This window comes from Penicillium bovifimosum (assembly GCF_028826915.1).
Source record: "Penicillium bovifimosum strain IBT 22155 chromosome Unknown utg000002l_segment0_segment0, whole genome shotgun sequence".
Taxonomy (NCBI): domain Eukaryota; kingdom Fungi; phylum Ascomycota; class Eurotiomycetes; order Eurotiales; family Aspergillaceae; genus Penicillium; species Penicillium bovifimosum.
In genome coordinates this window covers 3,891,925-3,913,939 of record NW_026622711.1, presented here as the reverse complement: position 1 = coordinate 3,913,939, position 22,015 = coordinate 3,891,925, and the positions used below count along the sequence as shown (strand labels likewise).

The 22,015-nt window shown below is 49.1% G+C and overlaps 5 protein-coding genes across 5 annotated transcripts; 3 read left to right on the top strand and 2 right to left on the bottom strand.

Annotated features, from left to right (window-relative positions):
* Nucleotides 1-2,609: 2,609 nt before the first annotated feature.
* Nucleotides 2,610-3,706, top strand: tif35 (translation initiation factor eIF3 core subunit g; the record flags this gene model as incomplete). Its single annotated transcript, XM_056663413.1, has 4 exons — nt 2,610-2,626; nt 2,690-3,314; nt 3,409-3,580; nt 3,654-3,706. The coding sequence occupies 4 exons, from the start codon at nt 2,610-2,612 to the stop codon at nt 3,704-3,706; spliced, it is 867 nt and encodes a 288-aa protein (XP_056525526.1).
* Nucleotides 3,707-10,267: 6,561 nt separating this feature from the next.
* On the top strand, nt 10,268-12,534 carry N7515_002668 (uncharacterized protein; the record flags this gene model as incomplete). The annotated part of the gene is made up of 2 exons (XM_056663412.1): nt 10,268-10,461; nt 11,109-12,534. 2 exons carry the CDS (start codon nt 10,268-10,270, stop codon nt 12,532-12,534), a joined length of 1,620 nt encoding a protein of 539 aa, XP_056525525.1.
* Nucleotides 12,535-16,350: 3,816 nt separating this feature from the next.
* N7515_002667 (uncharacterized protein) lies at nt 16,351-16,677 on the bottom strand (the record flags this gene model as incomplete). The annotated part of the gene is made up of 2 exons (XM_056663411.1): nt 16,351-16,558; nt 16,664-16,677. 2 exons carry the CDS (start codon nt 16,675-16,677, stop codon nt 16,351-16,353), a joined length of 222 nt encoding a protein of 73 aa, XP_056525524.1.
* A 641-nt stretch (nt 16,678-17,318) lies between these two features.
* faa4 (long-chain fatty acid-CoA ligase FAA1) lies at nt 17,319-19,610 on the bottom strand (the record flags this gene model as incomplete). The annotated part of the gene is made up of 5 exons (XM_056663410.1): nt 17,319-17,408; nt 17,464-18,608; nt 18,665-19,060; nt 19,114-19,139; nt 19,204-19,610. The coding sequence occupies 5 exons, from the start codon at nt 19,608-19,610 to the stop codon at nt 17,319-17,321; spliced, it is 2,064 nt and encodes a 687-aa protein (XP_056525523.1).
* A 734-nt stretch (nt 19,611-20,344) lies between these two features.
* On the top strand, nt 20,345-21,792 carry N7515_002665 (S-adenosylmethionine-dependent methyltransferase; the record flags this gene model as incomplete). Its single annotated transcript, XM_056663409.1, has 3 exons — nt 20,345-20,405; nt 20,453-20,614; nt 21,086-21,792. The coding sequence occupies 3 exons, from the start codon at nt 20,345-20,347 to the stop codon at nt 21,790-21,792; spliced, it is 930 nt and encodes a 309-aa protein (XP_056525522.1).
* Nucleotides 21,793-22,015: the final 223 nt, after the last annotated feature.

Sequence of the window (22,015 nt, the reverse complement as noted above, 5' to 3'; positions counted from 1 at the left end):
CATATCGTACCAGCCTTCGCCCAAGTCCCAACCCCGATATCATAAGCAATCACAGGCTTTGGGATATCCAAATCGTTGAAAGTTGCCATAATCACGATTGACAGCCTTGGAACCCGGTCATACCTTCGCTATCCACCAAACAAGGCAGACCGAATGATACAGATCCCAAATCATTGCTGGGATCCCTCAAGGCTCCTCGCCATCTACAATATCCCAAGGAATCAAGAATCAATTGAAGCAATGAGCGAAGGATTTACCCTTAACATGATAGGATGAAGTGTTCTACGTTCGAGTATCGCTAATTGGGATTAAGTTATTCACATATTCAAACCCCCCTACAGTGAGATGATAACCCATTGATTTATTCACTAAGACGTTGCGATCACCAATTGACCGCCGCATTTCTGGCCCACTGCAGTTCAATCGAATTACTCCGGAGCAATACCCTTTTTGGATAGATTGCACGTACAAGACAAACAATATCACTTCCCATTACTTGGTAGCGGCGAATCTTCGGTTGGTAAGAGGTTCTACATCGGACTTGCGTTTATATCCCACGAGCGAGAACCGGCATACAATCAAGTGCTCCGGTGGCTGAAGGGGCTTCTTGACCAGCAGCAAATTCCCCACCCGATGACAACCATGACAGATAAGGAAAAGGCCTTGCGGAATTGAGGAGGGTTTTGAGTTTCTGGGAAACCCTCAGTAACTGCATTCCGTAAGGCCTTCTCCTTGTCAATCATGATTGTCCTTGGGTGTGTGATCTGCTGTTGGTCTAAGCCACCGTAGCACCGTTTATAGGCTGGTTCGAGTTCATCGGATATAAATGCAAGTCCAACGTGAAACGCCTTCAACGACAGACTCGCCGATAGAAAGAACCGGGAGATGATATCGTTTGTTTTATACGTGCAGCCCATCCAAAAAGGGATTACTCCGGAGTAATCCAATCGAACTGTGGCGGTGATCGCTATCCACTTCGTAGTGAATAATCCATTGATCATTATGCTGTAGGATGTTTGAATCTGTGAATAACTCCTAGATGCAATTGGCAATGTTCGAACCTAAAACGCATAATCCTAGTAGTATTAAGGATATTCTTCGCGTACTGCTTCACATTGATTCTTGATCCATGTGGAATCGTAGATGGTGACAAACCTGGATAGTAGCGAAGGTATGACCGGGTTGTCGATCATGACGATGGCCACTCTCAACAATGGGGAACGTAAGTGAGGTACTACGTATGGGCATTCGGTTGATCTGGTAGTCGACTGATGGTCGGTGGTCTTTCGGGCTTTGTAAGCCTTACTTCGGATGTATTGAATTCGTACCCGGCAGGCTCGGGGCTTCGCACCGAAACTGCGAAGCCCTGGGGCTGAGCGTACATGTCAATAGCCTCAGTAGCCTCAATAGCCTGTTTAGCTGAGCGATAGAAGGGCTCGACGAATTCAGAGATAGGCGGGAGAGGGAGGGTGAAGAAGATAGAAATGAATATAGTAGAGGGTGAATGTGGGGGATTGATGGGAAATTGGTAGTTAAGTAGCGGTGTATCTGTGAATCATGTGATGGCCTTAGAGCTAAGAGGGTATAGTGCCAAATGACTGAACCGAAAAATAGATCCCCATAGAATGGCAAATGCGAGGATCCCGCGAGGCTTTCTCAAGCATTCATGATTCGATACCCCCAGCTTCGAATCGACGAATTGCATTCGGCAAGTTGAAGTTGATCGCATCATCGCACAATGAGGCCAACTCCAGCACACCTTTGCGACTATATCGGGCGCATCACCTAGCCCTAACTCGCCAGCTAGCGCTCAGCCCTAGACAGCACCAACGTGTAGAACGAGGATAGTTTGCGACGAGGATCTTAGTCTGCATCTTGCATGTTGCCTCCCACTAGATTTTAACCCACTGTCATTTGTCACTGAGCATTCGATAAACCGATGCCGTAGATCACAAGAGACCAAATGCTTGCTTGACCAAAGGTACAATGGCCTGGCCGCCTGCCGAACTCATTGACCGAAAAGCCACAAAGTGCATTAAATCTGTTCGAGTTAGTATTGTAAATCAATGGGATGGCTAATCTCTTTTCTGTATCACGGCCGTAGATATTGGGCGAGCAGGTATTCGAATCTGGTATTTGCGACCAGGGGCATCAGGGAAGATAATCAACACTCAGCAGTGTCTGCCCTTCGATATGAAGGCTACATTGCAGGGCCCAGGCATTTCCTAGCCTTTTTGGGGCCTTCCCCAACGGTCAGGAACATGTATGGGATCTTGGCACACGATGAGAGCATCAGATCGTCTTAGCTGGATCTGAATTCTGATTTCCTCGTGACGCTGCTTCCTGCGAGGACATACTACATGTTTAAACAACATGCCCTGCAATTTCCGATTGACATGATCAGTCCATAAATCCGAAACCAACTATGTAGACTGAAGGCCAGAGAGACTCTAGTTGACAAGTTGTTGTCGTGATGGGGCGTATCGCCGCCCCACGTGACTGCATTCACCAGCCACATTACGCCACAGTAAATTATTAAATCCACAACGGATTCGCCTTTGAAAGAAATCCAGAAATTCAACAGCCGTAATAACACCACCATTTACACCATGTCTCCAACCGGGAAGTGAGTACAAACAGTCTGAAACCCTTGAAATTTTTCGATCTGACAGATATTTCTCATTTGCAGCCGCGCCGACTGGGCTGACGACGAAGATTTCGATGACCCCTCCGTGCTCCCGCCGCAAGAAGTGATCGCGAACAAGGACGGCACCAAGACCGTCATCTCCTACCGCTACAACGATGACAACAAGAAAGTGAAGGTCACCCGCCGAATTAAGACGACCATGGTCCGCGAAAACGTCAACCCCCACGTCGCTGAGCGCCGCAAATGGGAGAAGTTCGGGCTAGAGAAGGGCCACGCTGCCGGCCCCTCGTTCGACACCACCTCCGTCGGCGAGAACATCGTCTTCCGTCCCAGCGTCAACTGGAAGGCCAACGCCAAGGAGGCTGAGAAGGAAGGTGGCGAGAAGGGCAGCATGAAGGACCAGCTCAAGGACAAGAAGGTCAAGTGTCGTATTTGCAGTGGAGAGCATTTCACCGCTCGCTGTCCCTTCAAGGATACCATGGCCCCTGTCGAGGAGGGCACTGCTGGTGCTGGTGCTGGTGCCGAGGCAGAGGAGGATGTCGGTGGTCTTGGTGCTGGAAAGTCCAGCTACGTTCCTCCTCACATGCGGAAGGGCGGTGCTGCTGGCGGCGAGAAGATGGGTGGTCGCTTCGAGAAGGACGATTTGGCGACTCTGAGAGTTACGAACGTATGTTTGGCTGTTCCCATGGTTTTCACCAGCTATACGAGCTTATGGCTTGTTCGTTTTCATTCAATTACTGACTATTGTTCGTGGTATACAGGTCAGCGAGTTGGCAGAGGAGAACGAATTGCGGGATCTCTTCGAACGTTTCGGTCGTGTTACCAGAGTCTTCCTTGCACGGGATCGGGAAACCCAACGGGCCAAGGGCTTCGCTTTCATCAGTTATGCGGACCGCAGCGACGCAGCACTTGCTTGCGAGAAGGTGGATGGCTGTATGTTCCCAACGTCCTGTTTCATGATTTTATCACCATCAATCCCTCAAATACTGACCTCTTCTGCTTCTAGTCGGTTACCGCCACCTCATTCTCCGTGTCGAGTTCGCCAAGCGTTCTACTTAAATTTCTTTTTCGGTTTTCTCTTACGACTTTTGAATGGAACTTTTCCTTCTTCTCAGGCGGGCCTACTTTGGGCCGAAGCTCTTTTCCTTGTACTGTAGGAGCTGGTTGATAATGATGATTCCCAAAAAGACATCCACTATGTATGTCATCTACTTGCATTCGTCAGTCTATACAAAAGCAATGGGTTAGAGGAACTTTGCACTTCAAACACGATTTCTTTGGTTGTCTCATGGGCCGCGTCTAGGCTGTAGTCGGTAAGCAATGCTCTCTCTGTCTGATAATCATCTTGTGCGAGAAACGTGTGTACTATAATTGCTTCATGTCTACCATGGAACTTCTTGCACATCCCCCGGAACATCGAGCACGTGGTTTGTTTGAAAGATGTATGTTTCTCCTAAGAATAAACCTGAGCAGGTCTATATAACTTTCGGATCTTAGTCCAACGCCAGTAGGTATATTCTTGTCTTGTTCGAAGTCCAGCTCATCAAGGTTATGAGGAGCGTGAGTTGCTAAGTCCTACGTTTACTGAACTTGTGTATGCGCAAATTTCTTCGCGAGCCAAACCTAAGAGGGTGAGTGCTATCCATGCCAGCGCCACCAATCCTCTCAAAAGCTTCTTTGTCGCCGATTGAGGGGGCTTGCCAGCCTCCCACGTCTACCCACCACTCTCTGGTCAATACGGAATTGGTCCCAGACTCACAAACAGAAAAACTATCATCTGAGGGTGCGAAAGTCAAAGGCCTCGATTGTTCTATTGTTCGAAAGCTCTAGAGTCTCCAGTGAGACGTGGGATTTCCTGCATGACCCGGGAAATGACATCGGAAGGAAACGAAGCACCTAGAATATCCTCAGACGTTTCTTTCGCCGCACAATATTGCTCACAGAGTACGCCCTCGGGTGCCAGATCCCAGGCTCAGTCACCAAAGTACCTTCGTACAGATCGTGAGATCTCAACAATCCAAACTCAGAGCCAGCCTTGCGTGCAAAAGATGCCGTTTAAATTTCCCGGTAACGGGAATGGGTTGCATAACGTAACATCGGTGTGTCGTTTAGGAAACAGACTCGACTCGGAGAGAAAGTTTACCTACGGCTCCCGGCCTTTCGGTGAATGTTTCCTCCCGCTGAGGCATGACAAGCTACGTAGACTATGGTGGAGATGACGGATAGTTTCCCTGTAACTCTCTCTGGCCCTAGCTTCTCTGGGACATGCTCACTAGGCCACCGTGTTTCGATGTCCCACTCCGCCATGCCAGCATCTAGTATGACAAGCAGACACATGTGAAAGGGGTTCGTGACTTTCCGAAGTGTTAGTGACATTGCAGGGAAGAATGATTCCAAAGGAGGTGAGCTCCTTGCCATTGGCGTAGTAAGGTTGACCAGAAAGGCAGTTCTTCAATAGAGGCGTTTCGGCCGTGAGCAAATTTGCTGTCTCTTGGCTGTGCGCCTCGTACTACAACGGCACGGCGTGGGGTTGGTTGAGTGACGTCCAGGATGGTCCGACGTCAAGGATGCTCGACAAATGCCGGCGAGAATTGCCACGGGGAGGCAAAAACGGTCGTCGGATGCGTCGCTCGGTAATGAGTGGAGTCTTGAACTGGTCTGCCTTCAACGCCATCGAAAGCATATTTCCGCCTGACAAGCTTCATATCCAGAATTCGGAGGGCGGCGAGCCAATGAGACATTCTCTCTTGACATCAGCACCCTTGTCTACCTGATGTGATGTCTTGTCTTTCCATCCGTGCCGACAGGTTCGGATACTTCAGACGGTAATGGAAGATTTCTTTGCCGGGAGCTTCGTGGTTGTGATACGATCGGTGCTGGCGGGCTGTAGATCCAGGGTGATCAAAGTTTGGGATGACGGGCTGGGGAAACTTCCAATCAATATTCCAGTCTCGGGCAGAATGTTGCCTTCACAAAGGATCGGGAAGGCCAGTGGGGCGGCGACCAACTGATTCCCATGCTATTTTCTCAGTTGGTGGTGTAGCCATCACAGCGGGCTACCAGTACTCAGGTCTGCTGTGACAGAAAGCAACCATCAATCTCGGAAGAAGTGATACACAGGTAACCCATCACAGAACCTTGTGTCTAGGCAACCTGTTAACATCCTAGGCAATGTGGAGCCATAGATATTGAGTTAGTACTAGATCTCCAACGATCTACGGACCAAAGGGCTGACAGTGACACTTCGGGGAGAATCCGTCTCGAAACATACCATTGCTGTGAATAGCCATGTATACAGTATGGGTCTATGGGAGCTCAATTGGCATGAGTCTCAATGGCGTATCCGATACTTGGGGTCGATGAGGTAGATCAATTCTTCTGCCCGGTCAAGGCCGGTGGATGTACCGGGATGGAAGGTCTCGCCCGTTGAAAAGTCAAACTTTAATATGCCGGTCTTAGTCAACAAAGCAGACAACCGTGGAAGTCTCGTAGTATTGTGCTCGGTCAGGATATGTGGACAAGGTCCGAGCTATCTTTTCCCCACTGGGGAGCCATTGTCCCGGAATGTCTCCCCGAAATGCGAAGCATTGGACTCTAGACCCAATTGGCCAGGATTTGGGGCATTGGATCTGGCATATGGGTCTATTGGGCATGTCGCATTCGTGATCCTGGATCAACAAGCATATAGGGCTGTGGCGAGAGAGACCAGGGGACAACAGTCTAGAATAACACCCCCGGCCTTCCAAGGTTGCTGCTCTGGATCTGCGCCTGGGTTGGGTTGCCACTGGCCAATGAGCTATCTGATTTGCCCTTTAGGCTTTGTGTTGTTTTCCTCAATATTTCTGAATTGGCATAGAACACGGGGAAGTCAACAGTTCCGACTCCGGGATTTTGTGCTCAAGCTTCACCGTTGCCTAGCGCTCGAAGGCCGAGTGCGTAGCTTTCCGTCCCCTGTCCAATGGCCGAACACCCGAATGTAACCAGTAAACCTTGGAAGAAAGGTGTGTCATTGGCCACACCCTTTTTTATCCCATTGATCTGCCGCAAATAATTGATGCACGAGCGAGATGTATTTTAGGGTCAAGATATCAACCATCACTAGAACAGATTTGGGTGATGGCACGTGCCTGAGACAGCTGAGCCAGGGTCCTTCAAAAACGCCCCCAACAGATTGGCTGAGACAGTTGCAACCTCGAGAGTAAAGTTTCCCGGCTTCTAGGGTTTTGGGGCTCATCCATGTCGATACAACGCCTTGGTTAATATGGTGGGTTCATGCATTTTAAGAAAGTCTAATCATTATTGGCATTGGCTTCCAGGTACCTGCAGTGCTTGGTGTACTCGGACATTTTCTGAGCAGTCGTTTCTTCTGTATACACCGTTGTAGTATTACCAGGGTGGATGATATATCGGAAGTGACCTGTGGACCTCCCGTCTGAGTTTGCGGGTAACTGAGTGGATCGACCGTAGTGTCTTTAGCGTGCATTAGTCCAGTATGGGACCCGTGGACATGATTTGAAATGATTTGAATTGAGAAGGGATTCGACTATTACTTTCTAGTCTTAGCTAGTTATATGTTCTAATAAGTTAAACCTCGAAGATATACTCAAATAGTTACTCACTTACATTTCCTTCTACTTCTCACTGAATACATCAACGCTCAACCCCCGGTTTTCACCGCCTGCACGTGCCAACCCCGTGATCCCCCGGGAAGGGGTTCCCCCCGAGAGTCAAAAGCCAATGAGCTAATGTCATCCCTCTACCCTCGACCCTTCGACTACTTCATGTATGAACTGTGTGATTCGAAGTTAGTCTCGTCGATCACGAACCTCCTAACCTAATATGGCTAAGCAACCCTGCACCTAATACCGGTTCTGGTACAAGCACGGTCACCGTGTGTGGCCTGGTGGGGACAACTAGCTGCACAACATAGCCTCCATTATTACCACCTGGGCACTGAGGAAATCGACTCAATGGTATATCCAGCCAATCATGAGCTTGCGGGTGCTTTTCCACTACGCCTTGACATTCCGCCCGACTAGCCTTCTGCAGGATGGCCGATCTCCCAGCCCCTCATGCAGTTCTGTCGACACAATCAGGACGGATCCATTGGGGGCCAGGATCTTGGAATCTCTGGGACTATCCCCTTGATATTTCCTCTGTAACTAGCGGAAAAGTGGATCCAGTCCCGCTAATTTCTGGAAAAGGCTCCCGGGTACGGACCGCAACATCATCGCATAACCTTTTCCTTGGCCGTGCTATATTTTAGCTTCTAACCTTTCTGGTGGGGGCCTTCTACTGTCAGAACAGCATTACATTTTCCAAGTGCCGAGTTAGCCTAGTTGCTCCGGTTTCCTTTTGCGGTGGGGGTGGACTGGGGGAATGCACCATCTTCACTGCGCTGCTTTGATTGCTCCCTGTGTTTGTCGGTGAGAAAACGGCCAACATGGACACCGCAACATGTCTGAATATAGATACTTTGGTCGCATGATACTTCTGCTTTGCTTTGTGCAAGCATTTCACTGGTCGTGCCTCGAGCCTCCTGGAGGTATTCACTGGCAAACTGAATATGGGACAACTCCGACAGGCCTGACGATGAGGCATTACGAAATCTGGTCTAGGGTATCTTTTCCCTGCCCGTTCATTTCCCATGATTGGCGCGTTTCTTTTGATTTTATTAATTTTGTCATTGGCCTGCGGATCCCCAGAGCCTGATACATCACCACGGTCCACCTCTGTCATGGGGCTAGGGTCTGCACGGGTCTGCACGGGTATAGGGGTCGATCATCTTCTCCCTCCATTCTACTTTCGTCTTACATATTTTGCTCTACTGCAGCAACCCGTCTGTCCGGGTATTCGCGCTGGAACATCTGATTTTACCCGAAATCTCTGTAATGGAAAACACAGTCATGTATGGAGGAAGTAGACCGTATACCTCACTTCATACCTCACTTTCATCCTGAGAACTGTAGCATCACGGTCCGTGCAGCCGACGTCGGGTGCTCCCAGCGTGCACCACGGGGTGTTCCGGCCAATGCCATGCTCCTTAATCAACCAAACCGTCTGGCGTCGGAGCCGGTGATTTGATGCTACTTTACTATGGAGCCACGCACCTAAACTTTTTCGAGACTGGGACAGGGGGGCCAAGAAATCACTCCAAATACATATTTCAAATGGAAATTCCCTACTGTTTTCTTTTCCCAACGCTTCATGCGCGGAAATGAGTATGCGGGAATCTCTTCTCCGGTCATGGTTGGACCCCTATGCAAAGTCCTCCCAGTATCATAGCCTTGCCGAATACATACTTCGGTGTCCCTGGCAGTTGCTCGTGGCCATGGCCGCCACTTGTCTTTCTTATGACTAGTGGATCTTCTGGAAACTTCACTAGGGTTGTGTCCGTAGATATAACGATGTACCAGAGTAGGCAACGATCCAGAGAATAGATTCAAGCTAACCTTGGTACCGGGGGATTTGATTCAGAATTATATAGATAGATGTCGACTAAATAAGGAACAGAGTATGGTCCATATTCCGTCAATTGCACATAGTAGAAGTCCTCTATATCCTGTCAGAAAAGAATAAAGATCTATGGCTTCGGTACTTCTCCCTGCCTTAGGGTTACATGTGTACTTAACTTACTTAACTTAATGCCGGGGCAAGCTTGAAGGTTTTATTTGTTCACTCCGTCACACCAGATTACATCAGTCTGGGTTTTTCCTTTCCCCTTCTGGTTCATATTTATAGATATTTGATATTCTTGTTTATTCCTTTTTTCTTTTGCTTTAGCTGTGTTATTTTATTCTTCTACTCTTCTTCCTCTATCTACTCTCTCTCTTAGATCTCTTGTTCTGCTAGACATGAATACTTACATTCTAGCCCGATCTATTTCAGTTCTTTTCCTAATTTGTATGAAGTCAACGAGGGTTCCTAATTAGGAAGTCATGTCTATCGGTGACGCACTGGCTTTGACTACCGGACGTCTACTGTCAACGCCTTACCCACAGAAGATACCCATCTTGTTAAGGGTTCATTCCCCTTCACCCTCTTTATAACCTTCAAACCTCCTGTTATTCCCCACTCCTTTTCTATCATCCACAGTTCGTCTACTTCACCATTCACTCCAAACCACGTGCATCCCTCTCTAAACCTGTTCTCGTCGGAATATTGTTGTCTACTGTCTCCGTTGGCCCTCTTGTCAAGATACTCTCCTGTTGCATCCCAAGTTCAACCTGTGTCATAGCCTCCGGCACATCACCTCTAGGTGATCCAGGCGCTAGAGAGGTATCAATTGGGTACTGTGAGGGAAAACCATGCACCTGTCTGGCCTGGTTACCTAACTCTGCTGTTCTAGACATCCTTCTTGCCACCCAGCGCTCTCAACCAGTTGACGACTTTGGCGTCGCGCCGGTGTTACCTCAATTAACCAAACTTCAGGGTCCTCGAGGCACCTGGCATCAGCACACTCAGGATGAATCCCTGTAAGCTTTTCTCTTTTCTCTTCCCTGTCTTCTTCATCATGCGGTTGCTTCCACTTTATTCTTCTTTTGTCCTTTTTTTATTTATTTTTTTATCTGTCTACCATTTATTTTTTATCTTTCCATATATACTCCCTCTCTGCTAATCATGAATCCTCCAGCACTCCTCTCAGAAGCATTCTCATTGACTGATCCCGTTACTTCGGAGGGAGAATACATATCTCATGTGACAGGGTTTGCAGACGAAGACGACAACAGCCAGCGAGTCGGAGGTCTCGCCTCCATGCCTGACACCAACGGCGTGAGGTACCACGCACCGCAGCCTGTGATGCAGGACTTACAGTAAGTCGTTTCTACTCTTTCAATCCGGACTTGCCCTTGCTCTCCAGGTCAGCCTCTCTTGACCCCTTGTCGCTGCGCTTCCTCCGGGTCCGGGCAGCTTGAACTTCAGTCCAGCCTGTTTCGGTACCTTCCATACCGATCTGCTGCCTGCATGTCTTTCTTCCGATGTTTTGTCCTTTTTATCTGAGCCCGTGCCGGGCCTTGAGGTCCTTGCCTCTTTTGCGCCCGTTTCGATTGTCATCCTACGCATCATGGTTTCCGTGCTGCGCCCGGACTCATCTGATATCTTCTGCGTTGTTTTAATTCCAGGCGATCGCACGTGGATCTTTCGTGGTTGTGCGCCATTACTGAGTGTTTCATTCCTTTAGATATTCCGGTCCGAGTGCTCTTGCCATGACTCCACCAGACTCTTGTCCTGGTAAGCTCTCCTCTTTATACTTCTACGTCCTTGAGAGACTGTCACTGATCAATGTGGTCTTGTGAAGACTCCTTTTCGCCCACATCTGGTCCTCTCTACCCTCATTTGACTCGGCTTCAGCATCCTTTCGAAAGAATGACAGACTATCAACGGATGCCAGCGCTGTAAGCTTCGTTTTTATCATGCATTGGGTTCAAGGTGGACATACTGATCCATTCAAACCGTCTAGTCAACCGCCAACTGGCATGCCCAGCAACATGCAAGGTTCAGCCCATGCCTTGAACTCCATTCCAGCACTCATGGGCCGCAATAATGCATATGGTTCATATGCTTTACAACGCGGATTGCCCAACATGGGCCTGCCATTGGGGAGCATGAACGATATCTCCCGCAGCCATGGGTATTCGAGCACCCCTCGCGCTTTAGATAGCGGGATGGATCGATCCCAGAACAACATGTATCAGCAACCAATAGCGGACTCCTCACAACGCTCACAGCCACCGGTAGAGGCTCCGCCTTTCGACGACACGACTGTTCTTCAAACGGTGGTTGCGGAGTTTGGTGGCCAGTATCAGACGGTGAAACCCGAAATCCAGGCAAAGATGGGTCGAGGTCCTTTCCCAGCCGAAGGAAAATGGACTTGCTATCGACGAAATTACTTCGCCGTGACCTGTGGATTTAATCTTCACCCTTGGCCACCCAGTGCTCCTCTATACATTCGTTACCCTGACCAAACCATCGAGCCGATCCGTGCATTTTCAATGGCGATTTCAGCTATTGTAAATGGCCAGTACAACGAAACCCGGGAACTCGTTCAACACACCCCCAAGAGAGACAAACAGTCTGAACGCAAGCCCGGTCGTGTCATTCTCCAGCCCTGCCCTCCACCTTCCTTCACAACCACCTCCACCGTCAACGGAAATATCTCCGGCTTCCCCCTCGGCTCCCAATCTATGGACTACAATCCTTCTTTCGCAGGGACCCCTCAACCCTGCCAGCCCCCAACCTCACACGTCTTCGAGCGCATCCAGTTCCAAAAAGCGACCGCCAACAACGGCAAGCGCCGCGCCCAACAACAATATTACAATCTGGTCGTCGAGCTTCACGCTGAAATCGCTAGCTCGGTTCCAGGTGAAACGCAGTGGGTCCAGATCGCCCGTCGGCACTCTCACCCCTTAGTGGTCCGCGGTCGTTCACCCGGCCACTACAAGGACGGACGGCGCGGCAGCACAGGCAGCATGGGCCCTGATGGCGCCGGCGGCGACAGCAACTGCGGCGTTATCCCCCACGGCCTCGGCCCAACCAGCCGTGAAAACATGCTCATGTACGATGCGCCTCATCGAAGCACTCTTTCCTACGGGCGAGTCGATCACCGAAAAATGACCGTGACGGACCATTCGCCACTAAGCGATAGTCCTCTCATCTCCTCCTCATCTTCATCTGGATTCGAGTACTCCATGATCGATACCATGGATCCCATGGATACGATCAAGAACGACACTTATCTCAAATCAGACCCTTATCAAGATACGAGCTACGCAGGGCTTCCCAGCCACCAACACCGGCAGGCTAGTAATGGTGGATATGACCCCGTTTACTCGACGACCTATAGCCGTTACGATCCCATCCAAAGTTCGCATAGTCTATGCACTTGAGCTATTTCCTTTTCCTTTTGCCCCCTGGTTTATGATTTCTTCTCTTATTTAAGATATCGCTCGAAACGACCCTATGAAACGGATTTACGCACTGGTGCAGCACGGCGTGAGGGGGAGGACAAACGATGAGCCCATTTTATCTTCGCTGTTTTGTCTTTTTATCCCTTCTTCTTCATTGTTTTGATTTGGTTGTTAGTTGGATATGGCCTTGATTTATTTCATTGTGATTCTATTGATCAATTACTTGAGAGCCTCTCTTCCCATTTTCTATATCTACCTCTGTGGGAAAAAAAGAAAGCATACAGAATGTTAAAGACTGTGACAAATGATCAAAATCTCTTCTCTCGAATGGGATCGATCGGAGAATTAAGATCTGGACTTGACTACGGTAGATCGGAGTAGTCTCAGTGGTTGTTGGATTATAGTAGGTATTCTGTTCTCTATGGCAGGAGTTAGGGCTCATCTCAGACCTCACCACTTCACTTGAATCCCACCTAACACAGTATAAAAGACTACCTATTGACCTCTACACCAAAGGTAAACCATTCCCCTCCATATTGTCAAGATTCAAATCCTCTCCGATCCACCCATGTCCATCGCCTCCCCTTCAAAATCCCCGATTTGCTCTACTCACCAGGAACCGTTATTTGCTGTAGTCCTGGTCCTAGTCACCATAGATTGCAGGCCCATCAGTCCCGTTCATAATGTGGATATGCCTGTCTTTGCTTTTGCCTCTTTGCTTTTTTCATATTCATATTCTTTTTGTTTATGTTTTAGTTTCGCCTTACCTTTTTCCTACTGGGGTGTATCTGCCAATCTGTTTGTCTGCTTGTTTTCGCCGCCACGAAACCACATGCTCCTTAGATGTATCCAATTAGATCTGGAGGAATGCAAGGATTACGATTGCTTCTGTTTTTGATCTGATGAATTATGATTGACTCTACTATGTTAAAGAAAGAGAAGGGATGATTGGTTTAAGAACTTAGGATTGTGTGGCGCAATTTTTGCCTTCATACAATACCTTGTAGCATCTGACCTTCTCTACATTGTATTGGCTCATTACTTTTCACTCTGGAGGCTCCGCGATGTCTTGAAACCAAACGAAGCAAGGTCTACTGCACGGGGAATCCGGCAAGATGCAGATTGAAGAGTAGCCAATCAGCGAGTCGAGCATCAGTCTGTTTGTCGAGAGTCTTAGGTCTGGATTTGCTGATTTTTTTCAAAATGGTTCTAGGCAGCAGTAATCGTGTATTATCATATCTTTCAAGTGAGTAATAGGACCATGACCCATAATGCTTGTACGTTATTCGTTCCCTGCAGATGCTGATCGACGGTACATGTGCAGGTGATGCTTTGCATGTCAGCTCAGCCCTGTACGAAAGAAAGAAATTATCTGTGGAGTATGAAACAGTGGTGTGACCTTGATTCGATCTACATGTGGAGGAATTTAAGGTGGTATAAAGTAGCAGTCCAATCTCCAGTTCTTTTCCACTTGCGAAATCGATCATGTGCAAGTTAAGGAATTTATGCTCGTATCCTTCTTTTTAGGTCTTCCTGCATCTCGGCAGTTGGTTAACATCCCTGTTAGGGACCGGGGTGGTGACCGTCTGCATCTGGCAAGAGGTTAAGCATATGTTTACATGGAAGACAAGCTATTGAAACATCGTTTCCTTCTGTCCATGTTGGAGTAGGTGAAGTGCCTATTACATGTACTGCTACCTGATTCTAGGTAATGCTGGGAAGTACATCGGGCAAGAAATATTGGAAGAACATCTCAATTGATGCGAAGTATAGTGGAATAATTCCAAATATTGTCAAAATCTATCGCCATTGGTTGTTTTGTTTCCATGAGCCGCTCAGTACTTTTGCACGTTGTACAAAGGGAAGTCGGGCAGAAGAACAATCTACACGGGGTTTTCTATTGCTGGCTTCCTTTTGGGCTGTTTGGCATCGTTCACGCAATGAGCTGTTTTGGCTTTACAGTATACTCTCTTTTCCCATGACCTATTGGCAGGTATCTGTTGAGTCGGATAGTCTACATTAGGTTCCTCATTATGAGAAGAAAATCAGATCTTAAATATATGAACGAGTATAGTAGAGCCTCCTAGAATAGATATGATTATCCTCGTTGCCTCGAGTTGTCTAGTTTCGATGTATGTTCGCCTCGCCCTGACTTAGGGCTAACCAACTCTCACAGGTATAACCAAACTAAAGAAACACCGATCCAAGAAGTAGTCACCCCATGTCTCCATGATCTACAATATGCACCCGAGCCTATATCTATCTCCTGATTCCAAGACCCTCAATGCCACACAAGCAGAGATACTTGGAAACTAAGCACAGCCTTGGAAGTCAGCACCTGAACAACCAGCTCACAAACACACGTGGCAATCCATCCCTTAGACACCAAGACTCGAGCATAGATGAACCAGTCTACGTGGTGTAGCGTAGCCTCATTCAAACGCTACAGTGACCTAATACCCAATGAACCCTATGGAAGTTGCTAGTACAACGAGGGCCACCACTCCCATCGAGACTGGCATAACGAAGAGACCCCGGACAGCATGGTAGATTGGACAAGAGGTCCACTAGACTCCGGGTCGGATAATGAATGGACTTCAAGACGACAGTGTCAGAGCCGCCGGATTTGCTAAAGTCAATGTGACGAGGAAAGTGGAATAGTTATGTAGCCATTTTGACTAAAAAGTGAAAGCTATAGTTACTACATGTACCATAGGTAGACACCTCAATTGCAGATATCCCCAAAACGTCCGATCCCAAGATCAAACCGCAAAGCAGGATATCCCAAGATCTGAAATCTCAAATAGAAGGGAAAAAAAATACTATACAATCTGCCCCTCGCATCACTTTCCCCAATCGGAGAAAAGACAAAGGCCGGAAATTAAACTCATCATCTCATTGGCCTCTCAATACAAGAACCAGCTTCGTCACAATCCAGACCAGGCTAAGCAACGATCCATCCTCTCAGCCGCAGCTATTCTTCCGAGCCCACAGGAAAGACCAAGACCAAGAGCACGAACGAGCCATTGGTAAAAAAAAACAAAAAGCCAGAGAAGCCCGCTGACTGCTGCAGCGTACTTCCTGCGCTGCGAACAGGGCAGTTGGAGCCGGGGTTGTTGCAGCCGCACGGACAGGCGTGGGGCGTGGTTGCAAGATGGCGAGGAAGACGGTTTGTTCAGGCCACTTCCCTGTCTTCTTTCCGATGAAGGACGTGCGACGGACAAGATTCGCAGATTTAGATCGGATGTCAGCCACTCGAGGGCCATGACCACTGCTTGTTTGTGGATTGTTGAGGAGGTGTTTAGGTGACGAGACAATCGACTTTGCTGCGCGTTCGCTATGACCGCTCTTGTCAATGTAGGTACATAGTCCAGCGGTCCTTCTCCGACAAACCGGGTCCCTTTCTGAATCCCGGAGTCCCGCTGCTGGGGTAGATGGGAGGGGACGATATGGTTGCGTAGGTGTTGTAGGTAGAATGGGTTTAGACAGACAAGCCGCAGACAATTTGCAGCCACTACCTGATCCCAATTGCTGCAATATCGTGTGGGTAGAATCAACAGATCCATGATGACAATCCTTCCATAACAGCCCGACAACCTGCAGTACTGAAAACTCCTTATCACATCTTGTCTCCCTGACGCTCCCTGACCAGTAGCATCCAGCCCAGCATTCCCGTGGGAAAGAATCGCAGTCAGCCCAGATCACAGTACACAGTACACAGTACACAAGCAACAAGCAACAAGGCAATCCCGACGCCATGACCGTTGACTCCTGAATTCTGAATTATCCGTGCTCTCATGCCCGACCAGATGTCTCTTCCTCCCCACCAACACGCGACACGCGCACCGCCAACTTCCGATCCAGCGCTTCCTGTTCCTCTTTCGTAGGCTGCATGCCCAATGCGCTTTCTACTTGCGGCGTGGCCCAGAGTCCGATACCTGCCCAGGCCATGACGCCGATGCCGAACAGGGCCCGGGTTTTGGGGGTGAGGCCGCGGTAGGAGCTATCGAGACTTGTTAGTCTGGATTTTGGACTTGTTTTTTTTCTTTGGTTCGCGTGATCTGAGGATTTTCGTATTTCTTTGGTAAATTGTTTCCGTGTGACGTACCTCCAGAGAGACATTGCGGTTGGTTTTGAAGGTGATATGGCTTGAGGAATGTGCAATGACGGTCAGGGATTTGTCACGTGAAGATATCTACATGAGGTCACGGGATTTTAGGTACCTGAGGCTAACAAACTCTATCGAGTTATTGTGCTTCGACTTGTACTGGTCCAACGGGTTCGAGTCTCTTTGTATGCCGTTGATGTTCTGCCAGGTACATGTACAACTCGGGTACCTGTGGTATACTAGGAGGTAGTGTAACTGTGGCTGATCAGGGAGGTACCGGGGTACTTTGATGAGAGGCACTAGGTAAGTATACCCTTGTGCATACAACCTCCCAAAAAGACCATTCTACGTAATTTGAGAAGCCTTGGCCGGAGAAAGAATAGACAATTGGATTGAATATATTACAAAATTCATCGCGATACAGTCACTCATGCCCACATTCATTACCATCTCGTCTACATCATGGCAGGTGACAAGATGTAGCAGACATGCCGTTCAATCAAACAATATCGTAACCACGAGCAAGAAATGCAAACGTAATTGAAGCTAAAAGAATGGAAAACATAGAGGGTCTCAGAGCGCAGGCAAGTACATCAGAGAAAAACATAGAGGACGGGAACAATTCATGCTAGTGGAACAAGTCGACGTGCTTCTTTTATTTCTTGCCGTAGGCCTTGGCAATCTCCTTCTCGAAGTGAGTGATGATCTTCTTGCGCTGGAGCTTCTGCGCAGCGGTCATATAGCCCTATTAATGTATTGTTAGCAACATTCACGGTCCAGACAGCTCGAGGAGTACTTACGTTTTGCGGAGTCCACTCCTCATCGGACAGAACCACTCCGTTGAGGATCTCAATGCCCCTCAGGCCACCTGCGCGGCCGGCGGCCTGCAGCTGCTGGAGAACGATCTTGTTGAGCTTATCGTTGTGAACAAGTGTTCCCAGAGTATCGCCCTCGATACCGTGCTCGCTGGCGATCTTCTTAAGTGCCACCTCGACGGGGACAATGACGGCGACAGGCTTGTCTTGATCTTCGGCAGCATGCACACAGATGTTGCCAACCACGGGAGACGAGCGGTAGACAGACTCGAGCTTCTCCAGAGCGATGTATTCACCGTTCAGGGTCTTAACCAAATTCTTCTTGCGATCAATGACGCTGAGGTGGCCGTTGCGGTCGAACTCGCCAATGTCACCGGTCATGAACCAGCCATCCTCGGTGATCGCAGCCTTGGTCTCCTCCTCGTTTTCGTAGTAGCCTGATGTGACACTGCCACCACGAATGAAGATCTCACCCTGAGGGGGGTTGTTCGTGGTCAAGTATCCAGCCTCGGCGAAGTCAACAAGCTTGATCTCAATTGAGGCCGGAATATCACCCAGGGCGTTGGGGTTCCAAGCCAAGGGGTCGTTCAGAGCGCCCATGGCAGAGGTCTCGGTCAAACCGTAGCCGCTGATCATCGGGGCCACAGCCATGGACAGGAACTTCTGGGTTTCCTTGGAGATGGGGCCACCACCGTTCATGACAACACGGAGTCGGCCTCCAGTTGCCTCTTTCAGCTTTTTGAAGACAATGCTGTCCAAAGCCCAGGCGCCGAAGTTGGAACCGGGAATGCCAGTGCTCAGCAGGAAGCTCTTGGCAGCCAAGGCACCCCAGAACATACCCTTGACCACGAAGCTGGTCTTGTTCAGGTTGTTCAATACACCCTTCTTGACGGACTCCCACACGGCCGGTACACCGACCAGAACGGTAGGCTTGAATTCCTTGATATCGCCCAAGCAGTTGCGCATGGAGGCATCGGACAATGTGCGGGGGTTACCGTAACCCATGGTACCACCCCAGAACAAGCAGATGTTCTCAAACATGAACTCCAGGATGTGGGATTGAGGAAGGTAGGTCAGGAGGGAGTCGGTGTGGGTGATGCAGGGACCGATGACGGCGTTGACACCAGCGGCTACGCGCGAAATTAGCTCAAATCACTCCGAGTTTCGAGTCATTTTTTTCACTTACTGGCAGCAATCACGTTAGCGTGAGTCAAAGGCACACCCTTTGGTGGGCCGGTTGAGCCAGAGGTGTACATGATGCAGCACAGGTCCTCGGGCTTGGGGGGAACTGGCTCCACGGGGTTCTCCTCACCCTGCCGGCGCAGGTCCTCAATGCTCAGTACTTGGATGTGGATGAACTCGCTGTGGAGCTGATCGAGGAGCTTCTGGTCCATTTCGGTGTCGGTGTTATAGATAATATACTTGAGGGATGGTACGCTTCGGAGGATGTTGAGGAGCGACTTCATCAGGCCGGGGTCAAGGAAGATGGCGTTGCTGCCAGTCTGCACCATAGAGTGCTTCAGGCCCTCCTCGCCGAGGGTATCGTATGCGGTCACGATGGTGATGGATTGAGAGGCAGCGGCTGGAGTAATATGTTAGAATTGCCTTCATCCCGAGAAAGAAAAGTCAACGAACCGTGTGACATGGCCAGCCAGTTTGCGCTATTCAGAAAACAACAAGTCAGTCCCCTTATCCGAATCTGTTGAGAAGCGCACCGCGTCTTACCTCGTCGCACCGTAGAGGTGGAGTCTGTGGCTGCTGTCGAGTCCCAGCTTGCGGAAACCGCTACCAAGCTCAAGGCATTGCTTCTCATACTCGAGGAAGGTCTTGTAGGTATATCCGCTCATCTCAAAGTAAGTCCACTCCTTGTCCACCTCCTTCTCGACGCCATCCACGATCTTCTTAACCTTCTTGGTCTCCACATGGGTCTTGATCAACTTGCGAGTGCCGACAGCTTTGCCGTTGCCAAAGACGCGAGCGGATCGGCGAAAGTTTTCGTAAGTGGTGGTGACATCGTCGGAAATGCGCGTAATGAGACCGTTCTTAGCCTTAGGGTGCCGACGGGGAATGGTCTCGCCGGGGACAGGTTCATATCCGGGCGCCTCTACGGTAAAGGGGCCCTTTTTGACCATGCGCGGTTGTAGATTGATCGGCATCTTGGTGGTCTAGCTTGCTCAGAAGGCCAGCTAAATGTGTCGTCTCTTTTCGGATGGAGAAAACTTCCTTCGAGGGGGTGAAGGTTAGCTAGTCCGGGCTAGCTGAAGGGGGAGGCGAAAACAAAAGTCGTGGAGATTAGGAGCTTACCAGTCAATTACAGTGATGAAATGAGGAAGAAGTATAACAGAGAGAAGAAGAGGAGGTGGAGAGTTCGGAGATGTGGACTTGGGGGCAGATGACGCAGCTAGGGGCTTTCGGCGGTTTTTGCTTTCTCTCTTTCTCTTGACTAACTAGACTACTAGTCGAGTCTTGGGATTTTTATGTTTTATGTACTTTTGTATTTAATTTATTTCTCTTTCACACTAAACTCTTTCGACAAAGAGAAAATTCGAACATGTAACTATGTAACATGGGAATAGCTCGGGCCTATCATCTTGACCTTGTTTACCCGCAGATCAGTTGCCTCTTTTTCTTTCCGTTGGGGCCCAACATTTAGAGCTAAGAGCTAGGTAGGTTGAAGATATCGACAAAATATGTAAGTAGGCATCTTATTGTTTACACTATCTTTCAATATCTAATTGGTAGTCTATGGAGAGCTGTTCATCTACAGACATCTGGTCCCGTGACCCCGTAGATCCAGACCAAATAAAAAATAAAAATAAAAACTCGAAATGAGCAAAAGATCCTTTCAATATCTCCAGAAAGCACCATGAACCAGATCACCGATTTCCTCGCCACCATTGGCGAAGAAGTCATTGACGTGGATGAGGGTACGCCACCCCACGCTTTACGAAGTATAGCCACTGAACTCTTATAGAATCCTTCCTCCTATTCGCGCAAGACATCCCAACCAACAATCTGGGCATGCTCGATGCCCGCGCGCCATCAGTAGAGGTCACGATCAACGGCAACGACTACACCATCCACCAGTCCCCATCATTACTCTCCTCCCATCGAGCCGGAGGAACGACAGGCGCCGGTAAGTCTACTGCACGACAGGTACCACTATGTGATCTGCATTCTCCTACCCCAGTTCCGTTTTGATTTGCCCCCGAAAAACATATCCAAAGCACAGACACGTTTTTTCTACCCCATGTCTTTTATCCGAGCCCAGACCAGGTCCGAGGGACGGTTGAAATCCACCTGCCTCGGCTATCGGGGGAAATGTCTCTCATTTGCACTCGAATCGTTACATTTAGCGTTTTGTTTTCGTTCGTGTCTTGCTTGGCCATGCACACAAGAGCTCTTCGTCTCCAACACGAGCTCTACGGTATCACCTGCTCAATTATCCCTTGGCATTTTCCCCCATAAACCTCGGATACATAGCTTGGCTTTCTCTCTCTACTCCCCAGACTACATGCCCTAAGACCCATAATCCGTTCTTTTGATCACACCCATTTACACCCATCTACAATTCCTCTCACAATTCACACAAAACTAACCAAAGCAGTCCTATGGAAAATCACCCCCATCTTCGCAGAATGGATCTCAAGCCCCTCCAACCCCCTCTGGACCCATACCCTCCTCACCCACACCTCAACCGTAGCAGAGCTAGGCACCGGTATATCAGCCCTAGTCGCCCTATCACTAGCGCCCAGCGTACAGCACTACATCGCCACAGACCAAGAATACGTGCGCAAACTATTCCGCACCAATCTTGACGCCAACGTCTCGACGACTACCAGCAAATCAAAGAGCAAAAGCAAGGGTTCCAAACCAAAGTCAAAGGTGTCGGCGTCGGCGACTCCAAGCGCAATCAATAATGTCTCCTTCACGACTCTGGACTGGGAAACGGACCAGGCCGCCTCGCTGAAAGAATGCATCGATGCGGACGGTGCCGAAGACGAGGAAGATAGAGGCTTTGATCTGCTTCTCTCGTGCGATTGTGTCTATAACGAAGCGCTTGTTGCGCCGTTTGTACGGACTTGCGCGGAGATTTGTCGGCTGAGGCCGGTTTATGTAGATGGTGCTCAGGAAGGGCGGAGGCCGACGGTTTGTATTATTGCGCAGCAGCAAAGATCGCCGGATGTGTTTGAGGCTTGGTTGAGGGAGGCGATGAGAGAGTTTCGGGTTTGGAGGGTGAGTGATGAGGTTCTGGGGAAGGGGTTGGGGGGTGGTTCTGGGTATTTGGTGCATTTGTTGTTGGCGAAGGAGTAATAGTGAAGCTGTTGCGGTAGCTACGACACAATCCATTGGGGTAGGTACTAGACATAGACAAGTCAGATCTTAATATCGAAAGAATAAAAATTGATTCGGAATGTAAGATGGATGAATATGTGAGATGAATTCATGCTATGCAATGAGCTATGGACAAGGCAGTCTATGTAAATGTCCCAATAACGCGCCGCGTCAAAGTCGCTATATTCAAAGAAAATGCAAG